At 42.0% G+C, this 17,438-nt stretch overlaps 1 protein-coding gene across 1 annotated transcript in view; it reads left to right on the top strand.

Annotated features, from left to right (window-relative positions):
- The first annotated feature begins 2,438 nt into the window (after positions 1-2,438).
- The window catches only part of mob2a (MOB kinase activator 2a), a 64,087-nt gene continuing 49,087 nt past the window's right edge, over positions 2,439-17,438 (top strand). Inside the window, exon 1 of the mRNA XM_086162640.1 lies at positions 2,439-2,948. Within this exon, the coding sequence (XP_086018766.1) occupies positions 2,932-2,948 (17 nt within the window). The 5' untranslated portion in view covers positions 2,439-2,931. The remainder of the gene's footprint in view (positions 2,949-17,438) is intronic.

Raw genomic sequence — 17,438 nt, 5'->3', positions numbered from 1 at the left:
ATCAAGGATCCCACACTGCCTCCATGTGGCTACATGTGGCATTACATCTGATAGCAGCAGTTCAACAATATCTTGTCAATCATAGTTTTGACTCCACCCCTCGTGGAGCTGATTGGTGGCCATCAGGGCGCTGGAGTTTCAAGTAGCCAATCACGAGGCTCTGCCTCTTGTTAACAGGGCTCTTATTCTCAATGCCCTCTGTGGCCTATGTGCTACTGTTATTTATAGAAGCCTGAGGATGCAGAGCAAACCATGGGACTAGAAGGGAGGGGAAGGGAAGGAAGCAGAAGAGGGTGAGACAGAAAAGGGGGAGTGTCGGGACTTGATGGCAATCACTGGTTCTGCTCCGATAGTATTTCAGATTTAAATGTAAAAACTGAATAACCCCCCTCCCCGCTCCCTAGTGACATCTGCCCTCTAACTTCATGGGAAACTGGGAAAGGAAGCAGTTGATTTTAATCCTTGTTTCAAGAGTCACGGGTGCTTGACTCTTCCTCAGAACAACAGTGATGTAATAATTAAACCTTGGTGGGCATGTTTATTCTAGTCCCTTGGAGGCACAACGCATGCCCAAAAACCCACACCCATAATCACGCCCCCAAAGACACCTATCACCAGACCAGCAGGAGGCTCCTGAGGGAATAACACACACAGTCTGTGCCTTCTTCCAGTCTCCGGCTGCAGACAGCCTCTGACTCAGTTAAACTAATTAGATCTGAAAATTTGCATAAAAGTGGCACTAATATTTTGTTTGGAGCCAACGGTCCCAGAATATCACAAGGAATCTGAGAAGCACAACAATGCGGAAGCAGATTCATCATTTGAACTGCGGAAGAGAATCAATCATGTAGTTTGGTTTAAAATTATTAGAAAGGTGGGGGAACAGTCATTTCAGGGCAACAAATAATTATCTCAACATTCCAAAATTGCAGTTATCCCATGGAATTCCCAAAATCTAATGCATGTCAGTTACAAACCAGCCCTGATCTGCCCCAGCATGTCATGCCACTTGGCACCTGGGGCAGCGACAGTGAGTCACCGTGCCATGACAGAGGAGCACACAGGTCACGTCACATTCATCACTGATTTAAGCCTGCCTGTCATTAACTAAAACCCCTTATGACAGGTAAAGGTTTGAAGCAAAATTGATAATCAAAGTGAAAGCTGCACCCTTTGGATCATGCAGAAGCAGCAAGCAATAGTGTGTTTCTTACATCAGGCTTGGACACCGAAACCCTCTACTGACACTGCCCCCTGTTGGTTTGTACTCTGAGCTATGATGCAGTGGCTAATTCATCCCTCTATTAAATATTTGTGTTTCATCTGCATCAAGAATGTAATTTTTTATGTCTGTTTTTAATGTAAATTGTTTAAAAATAATAATTAAACTCTAAAAACTGCAGAATGGAGCTGCCTTTTCAATTCCCAATATTTTTAATTTAACCGCCCCGTAACATGTTTCTCTGTCGGGCTGATAATTTTAAATGCTCTGTGCATTGTGATGACTTCCATAGTCTTTGTTAAAAAAAATGATGAGATGTTGGATAAGATGCCACTGTAATCTGTGGATGTGAACGCAGTCTAGAGGAGCATGAGGTATTAATAATAGCCAGACATGAAACACGGTCTGTTCTACTTGAGGACAGACGGTTTGTGAGAGAAAGAAGTGTGGTTTATAGTGTATATTAATGTTGCCAGTGATACATTGTCCATTACTGTAGCTGCCTGCTGCCTGCCCGGGTTCACAGTGAGAGGTCAGTGCACATGAATGGCTTCCAACAGAGAAATATAGCTTCCAGTGACATTCCTCTGGATCTTGGTTGAAAGGATATTTCTGCTTTATGTGTTATAACGATGAACGCTGTGAAATGTTCAGTAAATGGAAAAGACAGACGGATTAATTGGTGGGCCCAGATTTGCTCAAGGACAGGTTTGCTTTAAAACCTTTGTGCTTAAAATCAGCATTTAGCTTGTTTGGATATATAATTTCCAAAATTTTTAGAATTTGATTTGGAAATTACTCACAGCTGGGACAGCATGTCTTGTCGTGTATAATAATATTAACTTTGATTGAACTGGCAATGGATGTGTCAATATACTGACTTTAATGGCATTGTTAAGTGACTGAATAGATTATGAACATATCTTTTATCTTGAATAGTCGCCTGCTCTCCTTTCGCCAAATTGTATTTTCATTTACCAGAAATTACATAGAAGAAGAAAAAATATATAGAGCATTAAAACGGAAGGAGACAGCTCAGCACATTATTATGAAACTTATGATAAATAATAAATGAGAAGATATGTGTTAAAACAGGAAAGCGGTCCATGTATCGCGGTCGGTATCTCTGCTCCATCCGTGCATGAGACTCACGCACAGCAGAGACGGAGAGGGTCGGGTTTGTGTTTACTTCCGGACTCCAATGAGACACTTGCTCAGAGAGCAGCAGCTCCGGCGGTACAGCCTGTCAGCTAGCACGGGTGCCACACAAGGCTTCATGACAGAGGTTACTGGGTTGACCGGCGGCATCGCTACGGTCCAGCATCACTGAGCGCCACAGCAACCCCCGGACCCCGCGATCCCGGACGGAGCCGTGCCGCTGCCCGGCTCCCCTCCGCTCGCCGTCGTGCTTAAAGTCACTAATGCTTCACTCCCGCTACCAGCCGACACACTGGTCCGCCTGCCGCTTCATGATCCGCGCTAGCTGGGGAACACAACAAGGACAACCGCTCAAAGTTTAAGCGGCGGTTTGTTTGTGACCGACCAGGAGCCGACAGCCGTGAGGGACGCGGACACCGGGGAGAGCTACGGGACTCGGGGGCAAGGCGACCCGGGCAGCGAGGGTGGTGGCCGGATAAACTAGGGGGTCGCCTCCGACTCCTGGTGAAATTATCCCCTGCCTGCTAACACTAGCCGAGCAAGCAACAAACATGGATTGGTTGATGGGGTGAGTACGGACGGCTAACTTGCCGAGCTAGCTTCCTCGCTTATGACAGCTCAACTGCGCAGTCTGTCTTACGTTGGCAGCAAAAAGCACAGATCTGAGACTGACAGCACCGGGGTCAGCATCAAGCTGGCGTGCTGTCGACATAAATGCCGTTGCATTTGCACTTAAACACGTCAATATACCTTTAAGCGGGTAGCTTGTTGCCTTGCTAGCCTAGCGCTGCGGGGCTAGCATGGTAGCAAAGCTGGCAACGGTCTCCACCTGCAACGGCAAGGCGACCTAATGTTGAGTTCCCCGCGGTCAGGCGGGTATTTGTGTGTCTCGACGACCTGCTGTTATTTGACCCGAGATGGCAGCGCCCGCGTTAGCTCACAATTCCATCTTCGTGGATGCCACTGTGTTTTACGGACTGTTTATTTATAGCGTCGCTTTAGAAGGCGAGCGGGCTAACGTTAGCAGACCATCAGTTTTTGCTAACGCGGCTATGCCCGGTTGGGTTTATTCCTTGTGCAAGGTGCGCCTTCGCTGGCTCCTGACACGGGGACTACCAAACGCCGTGCTAAGTTGCCAAATGTGCCAAAGTTCCCCCAGACTCAGTGTTTTTACTCCGTGCCATCTGTCCAATGACAGTGTATATTTATTACAAAAGTACAACTCGCAGCTCAGTGGATTTTAAAGGACTTTTTTTTTAACTCCGATGATGCAGAAGTTGAGGAAGCTCTCTCTCTGCGAGTTCGTGGTCAGAAACGGTGCTTAGATCGCTCTGAGATAACCTTCTTTCCAGCTCGAATTCCATTTCCACTGTTGTTGCGTGCAGAACTGACTGACAGGTGACATCGGTGTCAGCAGTTTCAAAGCCCCGGCGGCCAAGGATGCAATTCTATAACTCATGTAACCCCCTCCCGCCCCCCGATGAAATTATGAATTCACTGAGCCAAACATGTCTGCGCGAAGAGCCAAAGGCTTATTAAAGTCACATTCCCAGGCGTAGGTTAGTGGCTGCTTTACTAAATTAGATTGTCCTAAAGCCACAAAAGTGAATTTCCCTGTGCTTGTATGATGTTAAGTCCAAAAATGCACATGGCACTAACAGGTGAATGAGGAGCTTTTCCGATACGTAGGAGCCAACCTGGATTTCAGGTGTTGCATGCGGCTGCCTGAGGGTGAGCAGGGCAGAAGAAGGGTGGAGGCCTCTTGTTGGGGGTGGTTTTCAGAGGGACATTTGCTTTCCAAGATAACGACAACATGAGGCCGGCAACAACAGTATCAGCCAGTTCTCACTACTGCGTTGGTCGCGTTCACAGTGGTTTGAAGTTACATAACAGAGTAAAATGTCTGTTTTGGGAGGAATTCTCATAGACGACCCCTAAAATGTAACGTCTTTGCGTTCTTTCCCCTTCGATTTCAATATTCAAGGATGTAAAAGTTAGCTATCATTGCAAAAAATGCAGACTAAATATCATCCACAATGTTCTTTTACATTTAGTTGTTTGATATGATATGATGCCATTTCAAAATAAACAATTTGTCATAAATATCAATTTATTATTTTGTAAAACTAAATGCTTGACAACTGTCATATGCATAGATAAGAATGCAGATTATAAATGAATATTAGAGCCAGTGTGAACTTTGGAGAATAACTGGTAATGACTCTTTTACACACAACTTATAAAGCCAAGACAAGCCCTTTCAGAAGCAGCAACTTAATTAAGATTAAAAAGATTAAAAGCTAGTGTTATGTCATTACTGTTTCAGCACATTTTTATATTTCTATACATATATTTTTATTACTTCTTTTATTTGAATGTTTGCGACGGTCTAAAAAACTTAGCCTTTTTGTTTTTTTTAATCCTTAACATTTATAACATTGTAACATTGATTCTTTACTTGAATACAGATTTGGTTATTTTAATGAGCTAGAACATCAGCTTGATTCAATTCTTATCATTTTGTCTCACAGATAGCTTCAGGCAGTAAATGGTGGTTTTAAAAATGTACACATTCACTGAGGATAGGCGACAAAAAAAAACAATACTCACTCTTCTGGGCTACGCATGAATTGTACCATGTTACTACACATGGTTTATCCCTAGTTAACATCTTGGGAATTCCATGCCATACAGACATTCCAGATTAAAGGGAATATCTGCTAGTAGCAATGGTGCCATAGCAGAATACAACCCGAGCACTGTAGGAGTGGCCATAGCTGTTTTTCTAGTCACGTCTCTCGATGTTTGTCATTGTTTTCACACCCAGCAGTGGCTGACTGAACCCCTGTAGGTGCAGCCACACGCCTGCACCATCCTACTGCTGCACAACATTAGAACACCTTGCCCTTTATGCGGCAACTCGGGAGCAGTCTAAACCTGTATTGGCGGTGTTCATGTAGTTTGTGTGCTAGATTTCATTATCCTTCTTTTCGCAACTCAGTGAATATTTTGGAGAACATAGATTTTTCTCAAGTTGTGTCAGTCCTCTTTTAGAAATGTGAGGTAAGTGTCTTGACCTCCCTCTCCTTCCCCCTTCAGTCACTCTCTTGAAATAATAAAAGTTTTGCTCAGTTGGTGCTGTCACACTGGTTTGCTCACTGATCTGTATGGAATTCAAGAGCAACACCCACTTTGGTCTGGATGTCAGAGGAGGTGAAGAAAGCCACAGACCCCCAAACAGGGAAAGCGCAGGCAGAGGCCTTACTTGGTTTGATATGAGAGGATTTTATGAAGGATACCATTGCACTTAATACATTTCAATTTTAAAACTCAGCATTGATCAACCATCAAACATTACATGAAAATTTCTGTTTAAAAAGTTTGTTTTTCTTATGTATGAACTGCAACGGGGCAAGCATACCCTGTTGACAGTGAAAAATGTTGTTTATACCTGCATGTTGTCTATTGATTGCATGCAGGAAAGACTGTGAATAAGCAGAGTGCAGAGGAGCCGACTCCATGAATGAGTTAACCAAGTGTGTAATCACGCAGAATACAGAGCCCGAGCTAGGGACACTACTGTCAGGACCAATACTCGCTGGAAGAGGGGAATAAATGAGAGGTCAGAAATGGAGGAGGTGTGAAAAACAAAGTGAGGAAGGAAGCTGAATGGAGAATAAATATTGAAAGACAGTGCAGGGATGGATTGATAAACGAACGACAGAGGGAAAGACTTGCTGATCTAAAGGGGCTAATGTGTTTTTGGAGTGGTGCACAGAAAAGAAGGATGGAGGAAACGGATATCATATCTCTTGATGGAATGGTTGATAAGGCAGAAAAAGGGGAACAATTAGCAGGTGCTGGGAAGGGGTGGAGTAGTTGATGGCAAGGATGAAGCTCTGGGGGAATAAAACAGAGCTCTGTTGAAGATGACAGCACACTAATGTTGGACACAGTGAGGGAAGGAGATGTGCAGATAGTGAAATGGGAGTGTATGCTATGTGACAAATGCAAGAATCTTTTTTTTCTACCGTTTTTAGCCAAAGGCTTCACAAATCTCGGACTTAGTCGTATGGGTATAAATGACCTCTCTTACGTTGGCGTGTTCACACATTTGCCCACGTATCTCCTGTTTACTTGCCTAAAATATAAGCTAGATGCAGCTCAGGCGACTGCATTATTTCAGAGCCGAATGACCTCATTTGTCCGGATCCAGAGTCAGACAGCTCAGTATTTCACAGGGGAGATGCGCAATGCCTAAATGTGTCTTTTGCTGCTTGGTGAAATGGGCAGGCTTTGACAGATGTTTAATCCCCTTTGATTTTGAGTGATGGACTGGGCCTGCTGAACCCAGAGTGACAGAATGGGAACTTGGGCAGCCCGGAGCTTCACACCATTCAGGTTGTCAAATTCCAGCAGGAGTGGCATTTCACTTGTGCAATTAGCTTTCAACGCATACCCTCAGCTTCATGTCTGGTAAACAGCGTACCGTCGCCTTGGATCGCTCAAAATATGCAAGTTATAAAAAGGATATCTGTCATGAACACGTACTCTGATTTTGAGGAACGATTATGCTTGTGCTTTGTGTTATCTTGCAGCTAGGTTACTCTGTTGATTGTGGCATTTGCCCCTCCCGTGATGGTTGTGTGAACATTTGAGAAAAAGTTATTGACCCCAATGAACAGAATTAGGTGATCAAATATTATTCTGCCACAAATCGCAGCTGGTTGTTCCTCAGATTAGAGAATTGGTTGTTTCATTTTCTGGTCTTATAAAGCTAAACGTTGTTATTCTTTTGCTAAACAGGGCTATTATTATTGTTGTTATTGCTAACAGCTTGAGGTTCCGGAAGTCGAGAGAATCTGTTATTTAATTAACACTGGCTAATTGGAAAATTGTAAAATGTTAATGGGGGCTTAGATACATTACATTATACAAGGTTCACTTCATGTAGCATTTTGGCATCATTGTTTATGGTTAAATGCACTTTAGTGAAAGGATTTTCAGAAGGGCAGGTTTGTAATTACACTGCCTCTCATTTATAGCATTTTGATATGAAAATGTTTTGTTCAATAAAATCCTATTTATAGATATAGCTCCTGCATTTTTGTTTGCTTAGAGCAAGTAAAAAGAATTGGCCTCAATCATAGTCGATCTTTAGAATGAAATATAGAGGAAAAAAACGATAAGAAGACCTCCGACAATTGAGGAAGATTTTTTGTCTTGTGAGTGTGTTGATATGTTCCGTGATCAAAAATTCATCCGTCATTTCAAAAATCCAATATAATATCTTGTGCAAAAATGATATCAAAGGCTGTTTGTCTGTTGGTGTGGCCTTGGTGTTTCTTCATGAATTAAGCAATTGAAGATTTTTACACGAGTGTCACTCAAGGTACGGAGCTGCTATTTTCAAAAGCTCTAAAAACTCAAATGATTTTGAAGATCATGTCACATGGCAGCCTGCGGTTAGAAAAGGGGAATTCACAGGCGTCTCTTGTTGGCTGCGTTTCCTCTACAGTGTCTATTTACAATGTTCTGATCAACACTGTGAGGTTTTTATGTTCTTGCACCTTTTTTTCCCATAATTGAGTCTCCTCACATGGTTTTTGGTTACGTATTTTCCCAAAAGTTTTTGAATTCTCATCAGCCTGCTCAGTTATAACTTGAAAATAAACAGTTTTTCCTTCAAAGACCAAACTACATTTATAGCAGGACAACAGTTTTAAGGCTGACTGAACCGAGTCCACCTCTAAATGGATCAAGAGAATAAAGTTAAGATTATTCTTTACTGAACTGAATTGAATTACGATTGAGATGCCTTGGCAAGATCGTAAACGTGTAGCTACTGTTTGAAAAAGCTAGCAATTTCGAAGAGTTTAAACAATTCTGAGTATAGAGAGCACAGTTCCTCTACTGTGAAGTTGAAGGCTTATCACAGGTTATTGCACATATTTCATTGCGTTTGTTGGTACGGGGGGGGGGGGGAGCGCATTGTGTGGTTAGATTTAGGATTGGGGCTGAAGTACCGGACCCCATTTTTAATAGATGTGGGAGCGAGCTACAGGGGCTGCATAGAGATCATCTGCTGAAGGAGGTGGTGTTCTGTGGTTGGTCTAAAAGCAAGCAAGCAAACAAACAAAGCAGTTTTTTTTTTCACTGCTACACTAATGGGTTCTTTAAGACAACTTCTAATTAAGCTGTAAGCTCTCCTGTTAGATTAACTGCTGTAAACAAACTACAGTTGTCTGCATTTTTGTGTTGCAGTGACTATAACCTTAATAATGTAAAGTTAAAGTCTAGAATTCACTCTGCTCTTATTATATAAAACAGAAAATTGGGCAGATTGATTAAAAAAAATCCACCTGATGTCTTTCAGGGGAGGAAAAAGCGAAAATACACATATGTCGTACAGCTACATTGAGTCCTGGGTAAAAGAAGTAGAAAATGCTGTGGTAGCAGTCTGGGGACCAGTGGTTTTTGATTTGTATATTCCTGACTTGTGCTGTCTGTTTAGATGGTTGTAGATGTTCCCAGTGGGGATTTTACTTCAACCCTGTCCTTATATGACCCCATTGTGCACACACTTATGATCATGCAGCCCTGGTGGCTGTTTCCTCTGGTTAGTCCACAGATGAACGCTGCAAAAGTCAAACCGACATCATGTGCGTGCCACCTATTCAGGAACACCAGCTAACCAGCTGTCAATGCTGGAGTGGGTTTCAACAAGATTTACTTCACTGTCTACTTGACAGTCTACTACTGTCTACTAACACAAAACATTTCTGCTCTGCTTGGTACACTTGGCAAGTAATATGCTTTTTACATCCGTGCGAAAGTGAACTTGTTCTTTTAACACATGCAAACCTGAGCCAACTGAAAAAAATTAGTAGGATAAATTCTAAAATTTGTGTGTTATACCCCTGCGTCCACCTGACCCATGAACGAGGTTGTTGCTGTAAATATAAATGGTGCCTCTTTTGTGTCAGAGCCACCAGCAACAGTGTTGCTGTATAAAAAACAATTTATTGTTCCTGGCACTCCAAGTTACTTTACGACTAAACAAGTCATGGCAGTGAGGGCAGAGACCATCTAAATGAGCCAGACCCCTAAAAAAGCGCTAATGTGCTGTAGTTTTACAAGTTAACCTTGCGTATTGCATAGCAGTTAACCCAGTATCAACCCACAAATGCTTGTCAAAGCACCAACTGCTATGAAACATGACTGGATGTTCATAAAATTGCTGATTCACTGCTTAAAACATTGTGATCCAGATAATTGATTTATTAATGTTTTAAGCTTCCGTCTTGTTAGTTATGAATGGGATAACAGGAAGCTGTGGAGATAGAGATAGAGATAGAGATAGAGACACTCTTGCCAGGGTTTCCCTAAAAAGAGGTGTTGTGTGCCATCGGAAAAATACAATTTTGAGTGGAGTAGTTACTGAAATTATTACATCCATGAACCTTGTCTCATATTTAGGGGTTGAAATCAGTTGAAGGGAACACTTATGTTGGCATTGTTTGTTAACCTGTTGTTTTCTAAGCAGTAGATGTATCACTGACACCCCCCCCCTCTGAATGTTATCTTTGGTAAATCCTTTTTTCCCCAACAATAGTGTTCATAGTATTCGTCACTTTTTATTGGATTGAGAATGTATCCATTATCTATACTGCTTGTCCTGCTCTCAGGGTTGAGTGTGTGCTCGAGCCTATCCGAAGCCCTCATTGGGCGAGAGGTGGGGTTCACCCTGGATGCCAGTCGACCCACGGGCCACATATAGAGACAGGTTTTTTTCTCTCGGCCACATGAAGCAAGTTAGTCTTCAATTAACCTACTGCACATTTTTGAATCGTATTAAGGAAAAATTGCAAACACAGAGAGCATGCAAACCCCACACAGAGAGGCTACTTGAATCACAATCCTTATCTGAGGAAGGCCTTGGCTTTGGCTTTAGAGGCAAGTCTCATGGCCTTCTATTGAGATGTGCTGCCTTTGCTGAGAAATTGACTGGATAAGAAGAGTCACTGCTTATTTAACTCACTCTAAAGGGCATGTTGGTCCCTTTCAACCATCCAGCTCCCTCTGTCTCTCCCTGAGTCAGATTGTCTTTCTCCTCCCTCTCCTTTTAATTCTCTCTCCTCGAACTCTCCCGACACTGATGCACAGAGACATTTGCGTGCCGGGCTGCTGCCTAAGCTGGATGTTTGCTCAGAGACAGCAAGGCAGAGTTGAACTGGCCAGGGGCAACCACAGGCCTCTTTGAAAAAATATTTAGCAAGACCTAGAGCAGCATTATGCTAGGTTCACACATCCTGTGCCATGTCAGCGTTGCGTGACTCGCTCCAGCTCACTCGGTTGCAGCATCACTGCTGCTTCTTTGCTGTGATCACAGATGCCAGCTTTCTGTCTTCACATAGTTTGACTTTAACAGCCATTGAGGGGTAAACTCTGCATGTCCTCTCCAAATGAGTAGAGCCATTTAAAATGTGTCAGCATAGTCCTTCAAATATTTCATGTAATAAGATTTTATTTTTTTAATTTAATTTTATTTTTTTTAAATTTGCACAAAAAACAAATCTGCATTGACATAAAAATAAGTGAGACTATGACCCTCTAAACTAGCTTTACCACTGCTATCTGCATGTGATGCCCTTGCGATACTGTGTGGATGCTCTATCCTGTTAACATGAGCACCGTGCTTAAACCGAGTCGCTGGCATAGACGCAAACATTTCTGGGTATTTAGGAGGGCAGCCTTTGACAAGCAGAATTCTATGGGCTTTGTGCATGCTTCTTTTTGTGTTGACTTATTTCTTTTTTACTTTGGCAGTTACTTTACTTTTAGTTTGCATCATACAATTCCACCCTAATATTTGTGAAGGATTATTGCCTGTTCTTCTCAAGTGAAGTAGTCAGATGTTTTGTACTGGCTCAAAACAGAGTGGATTTGTTAACACGCTAATCATGCATGCACACATGCACGTGTACTTTGGCTTATATAATGTGCCCTGTACAACTCTGAATTTAATGCTGGGCCAATTTGTCCCTGTGATTTGAAGTAAGATGACAGCAAACAGACAGGTCATCTAGCCCAGAGCTATGACTGACCAGATGATGACCAATCCCCATGTTTGGCATTGGTCAGCAGAAGATGACACACTCTTCTAATTTGAAGATTATTTAAACACTCGTTGAAATTCTATGGTGGATTAATTAGTTTCCAACCCAACCATCACACATTTGTAATGCAAGATAGATATTATTGAGGCTTGTCAAGCAAAAAATAAGACTGGGTATGGTGAACTGTCATCATAGTTTTGGACCCTGAAAGGGCAGAGTCCACACAAATTGGATCTTAGCTCCCCTATATGACATCTTTCCTAATGTCATCATGCCCTAATAAAAGCCAAAGTTATTTTGGGACCAGTTACAGTTTTTGCCTTGAGCTTATCTGCATAGAAAGTTAGTGGTCACACAGCATTTGCTCCACTGTCATAGTTGACAGGTGTTGATGACTTCTAGTTTCTCAGGAAGAGTACACCTAGCTGCAGATCAAATAACAAATCACATCGTGGACTCCAACCCTGCAGTGTTTTCAGTGTTTGTGTTTCAGCACACAGACACAGTGCTTCATGTCCTGCAGCATGTCTGTGACTTATTGCCTGAAATCTTACCACTTTAAGCCCTTTTTTAAATTGTTGTGCTGTCAACTTAAACACATCCTTGCCTTAACTGCTGCCTTGATAGCAGATCTGGGTGAGCATTCACTGTGTCCACCCCAGGCTTGAAGTAACAATACAGCATCATGGTGTGCAGTTTAGGCATCATTGAGGGAGGCATAAAGGCTCTATTGAATCTTTTTTGAGAGACTAAAAAGCCTGGATACAAGAACACTCATACAGTTAAAGACACTGACCAAACTCGCTGGTGTATCTCCTGAGAGATCTCTAGCGTTTTGTCTTCTCCGTTCCTTTTATCGGAGAGGCCTAGAAATAAGTATGATATCAGAATGACTCTGCATGTTGCATTCTTCTGAATATGCATATGTTCAGCAAAGGGAAACCTTATACTGTGTTGGATCAAGAGGCTGCAAAAGCAGCCCAAATAATCTAGACTTTGCTCATGAAACACCACTCAAACATTTTCAGACATTTAGAAGCTTCAAACAGGTGGAATTTTCACTTTTAAGGAAGTTCATCTGATTTTGTCCACACTACTGTGCTACCTCAAGTGGCCTAATGGCCCCAGATGCTTGTGTGTCTTCATGTTGCAACCACTGTTTTACTTGGCAGGATGGTTACACAGTGCTGTGAATGGCTGTATTGGCTTTCATTACTTGCTGGCCAGTCCAGCCTAGAAAGGGCATACAGCTGGCACAACCAGTCAATGAAGTGAGGTGGAAAAGCAGGATGAGGTGTTGTAAACATGTTAGTCTTCATATTTATACTTGTTCACACCTGATCAATTTCTGTTCAAACATGTTTAAATATAAGGCAACTGTATTCACACACATCCGGATATTTACTTGTTTCTTGAGTTGCAGGATTGGTTGCCACAGGCCCAAGAGCCAATCCTGTTCTGTCAGATGGTATCATAGTCATGGGCTGCTGCTGGCTAATGCGGTCTTAAGTTCATCTAAAATAAGCGGAGCCCCTTGCAGCAGGATTATGAATTGCTGTTTCCATCCACCCACCTAGACAGCACTGCAGAGCTGTTTGCTGCATTGTGTTCTGGACCGGATGCAGTGTTTCAGCTTCAGCTTTGACTGCAAAATATATCCTCTTTGAGTGGTAACATCAATGAATTTGTCTGTTGACATGTTTTGGATAAAGGCATTTCCTTATTCATCCAACAAGATTTCAAGAGCTGTCAAAGCAGTTACTCAGGCCTGAGTCTGGCAAGACTTGACCCCGGACATCTTGTTATTTTAAAGGTTGGGAACAGGGTGTGTGAGACAGAGGTGCTGAACAGTTACTGTTTTTTTTCTGGCCAGGTCATATGGGCTGTTCAAATTACAGCTGGTAGGTGTTTGGGTGTTTGTTATCAAGCATCTTATCACCGTGAACAATAATACAGGATAATTATCTCCTCTCACTTCCTAAGTATTCCTCTATGGTGTGTGTATTAATGTCAGATTTTTGTAAAGCTTTTTGGAATATGTTCATTATGTCAATTAATACATTATGTTGGAAAAGGCAGGGAACCGGTTGTCATGCTTGATCAATATATGTCCAGTATCCCGTTAACTCTTTCAGAAGGTTTGGGAAGTTTCTTGTTAAATTATTGTAGTAAAAGAGAAAGATAGGGGTATGGAGCAATGCAAACAGAGAGCATGAGAAAAAGAAATATTGTAAAGAGGAAGAGAGGATCACAGATAAGGATGGAAAAAATGCACGGGTGAATAGCAAAGGATGGTGGGAAGCGATAATGACACAAAGGTGAAAGTTGAGTTTTCGAGATAAATGAGGAGGCGCCAATGTGGGTCAGAGCCTTAGATTAGAAACAGCAAAGATCTACAATAGAGGACAGACAGGGAGATTTAACAGCAGGGGCCTAGGCTGCTGCAGACAGAGATGAAGGTTAGAATCAAGCACGAGGGAGGGAGAGAGAGAGAGAACACTGAGAGGTAGCCATAAAATAATGAATCATAAAATGTATTACGTGATTTGGATAATATCGCTGAAAGTAATTTTTCCAAACCTTCCTGATTTCAGTGTTTGCCCAGCAAGCATTAGGTACTCATTCTACCAGTTAAGAGGCCTAATTCTTGCAGGAGGGAGCAGTTAATTTTGAGAGATTTTATGATTTAATGAATTTTACTGCGATGTGATCAGCACCCTTGGGCGAGGCTTCAGCTGAGCATTTAGCTGCTAAATCTGCAAAGGCAGTGGGGTGCTAGTATTGGTGTAAGATAGCTAGGTTTGTCCTTGGTGGTTTAGGCGAGCCCGCTAGGCTGGTCTGAACTGTAATTGGATTAGAGATCTCAGCGTTGCATCAGGCTAGCCAGACACACACACACACACACACACACACACACACGCATGCACACACACTCACCTGACACACACACACGCGGGCACACACACATACCACACATCCATTTTAAATGCATTCTTGCCTTAGGGAGACTAGTTCATCTAACTCTTGAGGTTGTACACCTCCTCCTTTACCTCATCCATTCCTGTCTAATGCTCTTTAATCAGCATCCCCCTATTTCTTACATTTTCTTACTTCCCTGTAATTAACAACTTACTCCTCCCTTCTGGCTGTTGTACAGCGTGCGTGCGTGTGTGTGTGTGTCACAAGGGAATAATAAAGTATACTAAGTATATATCAGGGACGTATAATGATGTGGGGCCTCATCTTGAACATGATGGATGTGAAAACATGCTGAGGAAGTTGTGCTTAACATTTATTCAAGAGCAGTCTTCCTGATTATCAGCTTGACATAGGGAGGGGAAGGTGATGTCATGGTTAGTTTGCATCCTTATCGCTTCATTTGCCCTCTCTGAACCTTGTGTCAAGTAAATAATCAGTCTTAGAAAAGTCACCTGGGAGGAGCTAAGAGTTTTTGTTTGTATTTATTTTGTTCTTGATTTCTTCAAACTGAGTCGTTAAGTATGTCTGGTGATGTGGCTTATTGGATTAATTTGTTATTTGTTTAAACTTTATGCATGGAATGGGGCTCTCCAGGTTTAGTCATTCAACCGATGCTTTTTTTTTAAAAAATAGGAATGTGAATGTTAAATCACTTAATGTTCAAGCATCGGATATAACGTGTGTCAAATTGTTGTGTAATTATGCCCCTGTCTCTTGCTGACAACTGTCCCCTGTCTCTTGCATACAACAGTTCCCATCAGTCAGCTGTGTGTTCAGTCATTTTCTGAAATGAATTTTTGAGGAAGCGCTTGAAAAAATTAGCAAGCTAAAATGAAAAAAAAATGCTCAAATTTCAAGTTAGGAGGGGAATGATCACTTACAATAAGAAAAGTGCCAATTCATTAGACAATCTTGCATTAAATTGTGAGTTCCATTAAATTTGAGATAAATACAAAGGACACATAAGACTCACTAAACAAGAAACCTTTCTGAAGATTGTCAGGTTTGTACAGGAACACTGGTGGAGGGTGTGTTGAGGAGCGTTGCAACAGGTCTGTCAGACAGGTTTAAACAAAAGTTTGACATTGTTGGAGTAAAGACGGTTTTGAAAATGAATTCTTACGATGTAATTTTCTCCGATATTATTGTATTCTATGCGTGTGTGCTCATACAACACATATGGATGCCATTGAAGTGAGAAGTGAGACAGTCAATGAGATTAGAGGGGAGGCAGTGTTAGATCAGACAGACTTGCACTAGCGGCCATATGTTTCATATAGGTTTGCTGACAAGCTTGCTACACAGGTCTGAACAGTCCATATGGCCTATGCATCTTTTCAACTTACTGCCACCATGACGCAATGTGGACAGGCTTCAAGAGAAAGAGGTCATTCAGCTCTGATGTGGGATTATTTGAACATCGGGATGCACAGAGAAGTAAATACCACGCCCAGTCTTGATCATCTAGTGGTGGAGCTGTCCAAATCCAAGTTTTCACTTACTTGTTTATGCAGCCAGTTGCCAGTTTCCAAAACTTTTTGAGTTACGGTTACAAGATAGAAATCTGAAAAACGACAAATGCTTACATTTTAGCAGCTGAAACCAGATAAGAAGCAATAGTTTGCATGGAAATTTGTTGATAAATTGCTCAACTGGTCATCACATAGTTAAATAACTGGGATCTGGGACATATCCATCACGACTTATTTATTAAAATCATATGAATGGTCATGTCATATTAATGTGTGGATAGACTGTTTATAAAATTAGCACACATCAAGCTACAACTATAACTAGAGCTGTTCTTTGGCTTGCCGTGTGCTCTGAATAAAAAAAAAAAAATCACACACAAAATCAATTAAATCTCAAATCTCTTTCTGTGTTGTTTTTGCTGTTGCTTCTTTCCTTAGAGTTTGACGGACATTCATTCTCCATGGATTGCTTGTAGATCCTCAAATACACTACCTTGTGAAATTTTATGTACCTCTGAATAGTGCCAGGAAATGGAACATCTCGCCCACTGACATTTACAGCACTATTTACCATCTGGGACATTCACTACTCAAATGCTCTTTCCCTTGGTGCTATTTGACATTAACAACAAATGAGCCAACCTTTTGAATGAAAACCCGAGATTAAAAGGAGCGCAAAAGTGGCAAGTTTTTTTAACAAGATATGGGAATATGCATATAAAGGCTGGATAAAATTTGATGAACAGGCTGTAGCGTATCAGCCGTATTTCATAGAAGTAGACTGAAAAAAAAAATTCAAAAGTGTAGTGATTAGAAGTTTATCAGTATGATAACACGATGGCAGTCAGTAAGGGAATTTTTTACACAGAATATATATTAATAACTGTTCTGTTTATAGAACACTGGCTATCTTATGGAAAATTCCCTGATTATACCACAAAGTATGTGGAGGAGGCGGAATCAAGGCAAAGGGAGGACAGCAAGGGAGCTGATGTTTAGGGTCATGTGACTTCCGCTGTTGGGTTGAGGTCAGTGTTTGGGAGCTGCTGACAAGACCACTAGGCCAAAAACAAGACAAATATCTGAGTCTTTGACCCCATAAAGCCTCGAATGTCTCCCTTGAGGAGGCATCGCATGTAAACAGTGTAACGACTGACTGACCTAAAGCCTACGTGGGGGAGTATGCTCTGTCAGCGTGCCTGCATCCACATACACACACTCACCCACACATATACACATACACGCACACAAACAGAACCTCATTAAAAAAAACATCTCATGTACTCAGCTGTTCAGCATGATGTCATAACACTAGCCCTTTCTTCTCTCATCTGTGCTCCCAGCAGCAGCAGCATCAGACCTGCTAAACGTGACCTTTCTAAAAGCCCTTTTAATCACTGGTGGTCTTTGAGCTGGATGGCTCGTGATAAGTGCTCACACAGAGCCAACAGCCCGGTAACATGTCGGGCAAAGTTAAAGCTTGCAGTG

Source organism: Fistularia commersonii, chromosome 17, assembly GCF_037954325.1.
Source record: "Fistularia commersonii isolate RoL2024-O1a breed Wild chromosome 17, RoL_Fcom_v1.0, whole genome shotgun sequence".
Taxonomy (NCBI): domain Eukaryota; kingdom Metazoa; phylum Chordata; class Actinopteri; order Syngnathiformes; family Fistulariidae; genus Fistularia; species Fistularia commersonii.
The sequence above is the reverse complement of the archived record's forward strand: the minus strand, read 5'-3'. Positions and strand labels throughout refer to the sequence as shown.